Here is a 6,000-nt window from a genome sequence, read left to right on the forward strand (position 1 = left end):
AAAAAAGCTACATAAATTGACTTAAGGAAATATAATTATAATATCCAGCACCCAAGGATGCCTTACTATGAGAGCAGATGCAATTCTAAGACAAAAAGAAATCATTACATATGCCAGGCAAATGCATAAAACAAATTTATTAATCTGCACATATGTTGCCAAAGTTTCACATGTGCTGCTTGGACCCAGCACATTCTAAAATAAATGCATATATGAATTGTTGTAAGATCCAGTTCTGTCAAAGATAAAATGATCTCCCATTTTGCTGTTTAAGTAAAACAAATAATTGTCATAACTAGCATGATGACATCTGAAACAGAAAACCTAATAAGACATTCTTGAGGTGAAATTGTTTCAGTGTCAATTTCCAGCAGAAAAAAGACTGATGGTATAAAACCAGTTGCTTTTTACCAGTGTAATTGTGCACTGGTAATGATTCAGTTCTTTAAGGAGATTTCTCCATGACTGTGGAGTTGGTATATATAAGTTTTGGTGGGGCCTGCCCCCCACAACAGCAGGTGCAAGGGGGGAACTTTTTCCCTTTTTTTTTTTTTTTTTTTTTTTTTTTTTTTGGAACACCAACTTTCAGGAAGTCGGCATTTAGAACCTGTTTGAATTCTAGCAATGTATATTGAAAACTAATTATAAATGTTTTGGCTAAACATGGAGCTGAGGTGCAGAGCAACATTTATTTAAGTATCAAATATTATAAAATTCAGAAAAAGATAGATTAGGGAATATGAGAACTGTTGTATTTAGAATCAAAGTAGTAGAAAATATGAGCTACTTTTAATTGTAAAGCAACACTTAGCCGTCTCTGGCAAATACCATTGAATCGTGTTTTGTGTCCAAATAATGATTTTAAATTAGTTTGATTTTATATCTGTATGTGTTTCAAAAGATGATTTTATAACCTGATGCAGCAGAATTTGCAAAAGTTTGTTGAACTTCATATGTAGTATAATAAATTAGTTTTGTGTATAATAATTACGGTTACCTATCAAAAACATCTACTCTTCATAACATCTAAACTCAAAACATCAAGACCATAACATCTAAATTTCACAACATCTAAAACTCATAACATCAAATCTCAAAACATTGAAAACTACAAAGCAACTATAAATAACGTTCTACACACTGTTTACTATGTTTTTGCAGGGCACCCCCCACACCTCCCGTAAATTAGATATACCAACTCTAAGATTGCACTACAGTGGGGAAAAGTTAATTTCCTAACCCCACTGTAGTGCGATCTCGGAATTGGCATATTTAAGTATGGGAGGTGCAGAGGGGCTTGCCCCCCTGCAAAAACGTGGTAAACAGTTTGTGGTATGTAATTTATAGTTGCTTTGTGGTTTACAATGTTTTGAGATTCGATGTTATGAGTTTTAGATGTTTTGAAGTTTAGATGTTATGGTCTTGATGTTTTGAGTTTAGATGTTATGAAGAGTAGATGTTTTGATAGGTAACCAATAATTGCACATCTCCTGTATAACAACTAAAATATCTTGTTGCACTGCAGAATTAGTGAGTGAATTTTAGAATGTTTTGTTCTGAATGGAATTCCCTAATCTTACAGTACAAAATATTTCATTTGTTGCATAAACTGGACTGCTACATATTCATTTACCAGTTTCCCATTGATTTTATTCTTAAGTTTTCAGCTGTAGGATTTATGGTAGATGTGGAGATTTTTTGAATTACATGTCTTGTGATTTTCTACTGTGATTCTAAGACACATTTTAATACTTTTTATTAATGTTTGTTAGTTTTTGATGCATTTCATTAGTGTACTGAAGGATATAGCAGGATTTGTTAGTTTTGCAGTTTAGTTTTTTATAGTCTTACATAGTTAAGATGGTTATAACTTGGTCAGTTTTTGCTGTAAAGATGTTTTCAGATCAGCTAATTGCAGACCATGTTTTTTTTTTATTTTATTTTTTCTTCCATTCTATTTGAAACAAATTTCATTTGTGAGAGGGTTGATTTAGATGGATAGTGTTTTTATAAGGAAGAGCTGTGCTATATATCTTAAGCGTGCAAACACAAAGATACCTTTTTATATTGAAATGAATGTGAGATGTTGCCCATGTTTTTTAATTATTATTATCGTTGTTATGATTTTGTTTTTCATGATTTTTGTTGGGAGTAGTTTTAGATTCGTTGTGATATTTTTCTGTTGAGTGTCTGTAAGTGCATGTATTTTGTGTGAGCGGTGTGTTTTCTACTTGCTGGTTTTAGTGAGTGGTATAAATATAACAGAGTTCGTGTTTTTTATGGTGGTAATGATATGGGTAAAGTACACATAAGCAGATGATGATGATGATGATGATGATGATGCAGGTAGAGTAATAAACAAAAATGACATTCACTCCTTGTCTGAATAAACAATTTGATTACACTTCGATATCTAGGTCCATTGTTAGGATACCTTTTTGTATTCACCGACTGAATATGTCATCTTGCTTTTGTTTAATTTCAAGTCAGTTACAGGAAATAGAATAATATGCAGTGGCAATGGTTGTGTGAATTTGTAAATAGGGATAGCATGGCTGGACATTGGTCCATGGAGCCTATAGTTATATAATGTCACAAGTAATTGTGCAATCAAAGCTTAAGCATTATCTTTCCACTGAAAAACAGAAGTAACTCAGCTAATGCTATGTACCAAAGCTGTCTCCAATAGGGCAGAAAGGGAGAGAAGCAGTAGTATCTCCACTAATAGAGACAGCATAGAAGGACAAATCATTGTTTACATAAACCAGATCTTCGTGTTAGCATTTGTTATACTGATCATTACTGTATAATGTATTTGATAAAACACAACAGTAATAATTATAATCTTGGCTTAAAAAAGCTATACATTTTTATCGTTTGCAGGAATGCCGCTAAAAGAATCCAAGTGGCTACAGATGGAGCAAACACAACAGTCAGCTTTCTTGATCTTTCCTTCTGTGCACAAGGAAGATGAAGGCCTGTATACCATCCGTATACCAACTCTGACAGGCTATAAAGAACACAGTGCCTATGTGTTTGTACGAGGTACGTATTAGATTATGTGTTCTGAAAACAGGAATGAATAGGATCAAATGAGCTATTCCTATTATAAAGTAAGTATTTAGGCCCACACTCTTCATCATAAGGAAATCAAGTAAGTGCACAGCTGTGAGTATATTATTGTAGGAGCCTGACACAAGGGAATAATAAGCTTTTTAGGAACCTTTAAATAATGACTCTTTCCTGATACATTATATTTAGTTGTTTTACTTCTGCTTATGTTCACTTGTTACCTTTTTTTAAAAAAACATATTGCACAAAATAAGATGCTACAGTGTTAGTAAACACTTTGCAGGTCAGTGCATAACATGTCCCAAAAGATCCCATGCATTTATGGAAACATGTTCTCAGGAGGAAGCCAGTATGTTAAAAACATGCTACTACAAGTCATACGCATTACTAATCCATGCAGACATCTCATGTATAATACATTGGGTTTTTTTTAACAGCTTTATTGAAAACATTAATATAATGAACAGATATTTTGAAAAAAATTGAATAAGTTAAATTTTTTAAAATACAATATTTAAAAAAGAAAAAAATTAATACAATAACTATAATAGCACAGTAAACTATGTACAGTGATGTTCACTATATATCGAATAACAGGATCAATTAATTTTAGTTTGGCAGAAGAAAAATTAAAACATAGAATAAAAGATTAAAGAAAAAGGAAAGATTACTGCATTAATCATTTATCCACTTCTTTAACTAATAATTCATGTACATTTTCCCATTTGTAATATAATTTTGTATTCCTTGTAGATTTAGAATTGATAGTTAACATGTCTAACTTAGATATTTCTAAGAGAAGACCTTTGAACTCTTTAAATGAGGGAACTGATGAGGAATTCCAATTTCTTGTAATTATTTTCTTGGCAATGGAGAGTACAGACCAGAGCAAAGAATATTTGTTTTTATTTATACAGTCTGGAACAGGTGTATTGAATAATACAAGTGACTTTGTAAGTATAAAATTATCTGTAAAAATTGCCTGTAAAAAAATGTTAACTTCTTCCCAAAATTTTTGTAATAATACATCATCATAAAATATATGATTCCAATCAACATTTGTTACTGCATTACATCTCCAGCAAACATCTTGTTTAGTTATCTTACTCATTTTCTGAGCTGTGATGAAAGATTTATGTAAAAATCTCCATGTGAAGATTCTCCATTTAATGGAGGAAGTGGTTTTGCTGGCTGACTGAAGGAAATTACCTTTGTCTTTTTCTGAGGGAATGTAACTATTGATTACTGAAAATGAATTCCAATAGTTATCTACATATACATCTAGATCTTGTTTAATTGCTTTATAAATTTATGATATACTATTTTTAACTGATAAAGTATTATAAGTGTATAAAATCAAATATTGAATAAGTTTGGGTATTGCATTTTTAGCATTTGAGGGGATTAAAATTAGCTTATATAGAATATATTTTCTAAACTCTTGCAAATCTAACCAAAGTAGAGAGTTAAGGTTATATTCATCTATAAGAGCATTAATAGATTTTGCCTCATTTTTATTTAACATTTGATGCCAAAACATTAATTGTTTTTGTTTAATTTAAATAACAACATTTTAGAATGATTTGCAGATATAATTATACCTTGTGTATAGGCAATAGGAAAGATGAGGAACCGCCAATTTTCAAAGATTCTACTCATAATGAGAGTAGGTACTTTTAGTTGCATGGGATGCATTTGTTGTATTGATATTTTGGGGAAGGATAGTGACTTTTTTATACACCCCCTGACACGCAAAAAGTGTATGTTTAAAGTGACAGCAAACTGTAATAGTCTGAATATGGTCTACCTGGCAACCTGTGGTCAATGCCCGTTTTTTTTACGTAGGCAAGACCACAAGGAAACTTAAAGAACATATCATAGAACACAAATCAGACATTAGAAGAGTGAATGACAGGAATGCATTATGTAGATATATTATGTGTACAAATACTGACCATATCATTAAGTTTAGGGTGATAGAAATGGTGGATAAAGACATCGGGGGGTGATATAAATAATTTACTAGAGAACAAGGAATATAGCTGGATATTGAGACTAGAAGCTGATATTAAACCTGGCCTCAATACTGCTGTGACCATTAAACCTGTTCTGGTTAAGTTGTAACAAAGTATACTTTGATGTTTGTGTAAGATACATATATATATATATATATATATATATATATATATATATATATATATATATATATATATATATCAGTTTTTTATATATTATAGGTGACTGTTGTGTGATGAGTTGGCTGTAGTCACATGATGTGATTTGTTCCTATTTAAACTGACTTAATACGTGTGTTTTATATTCACATTGAGAAAGGGTGTAGACCCAAAAGCTTTATCTTTTTAATAAAGAAGTTTCTTAACATTTGGCCTTTTTCTTTACCCTTGATAAGGGTAAGCAGGAACTTTGGATATGAAACATTTACAAGCTGGGGTCTGGGAGATTAACAATTTACAGGCTGTGAATTTCCTGTTCCCCATCTAATTGTCCAAGTTACACTTGAACTGGGTTATGGAGGAACTCTGCTTCACATGGATGGGGAGCCTGTTCCAGAGATGGGTTAGTCTCTGGGATACATGCATAGTCGGTTTTAGGCACCAGCAAACCCTGCGGTCGCTGGGGGCCCCCTGTTCCCTGGGGGCCCCCAACCACAGCAAGTTATCTTATCCTGATATTTTGTCACATCTGTACAACCAGAAAAAGCTAGTGCAGCATTCTTGCATACTTAATAAACTATGAGGGTAATAACTCTTATTTATATCTCCTTTAAAATTCAAAGATATTTCTGGTTGTAGTAACGGTGTTTTGTCAAGTAACAGGCATCAGAATGCCATTAAATATTTTACTACTAACATAGTGCTCCTGGCTTAGTTAAACCCTGCTTTTGGACATTTTCTCCACTAAAAAACT

General features: G+C 32.2%; 1 protein-coding gene across 3 annotated transcripts in view; it reads left to right on the top strand.

Annotated features, from left to right (window-relative positions):
• LOC122811408 (myomesin-3-like) overlaps positions 1–6,000 on the top strand; it is a 482,129-nt gene that overhangs the window by 333,857 nt on the left and 142,272 nt on the right. For all 3 annotated transcript variants that reach the window (XM_044083257.1, XM_044083248.1, XM_044083240.1), the window contains exon 10: positions 2,884–3,045. In XM_044083257.1, coding sequence (XP_043939192.1) covers positions 2,884–3,045 — 162 coding nt within the window. The remainder of the gene's footprint in view (positions 1–2,883; positions 3,046–6,000) is intronic.

Source organism: Protopterus annectens, chromosome 1.part1 (genome assembly GCF_019279795.1).
Source record: "Protopterus annectens isolate FY-2018-M chromosome 1.part1, PAN1.0, whole genome shotgun sequence".
In the NCBI taxonomy this organism is placed as follows: Eukaryota; Metazoa; Chordata; order Ceratodontiformes; family Protopteridae; genus Protopterus; species Protopterus annectens.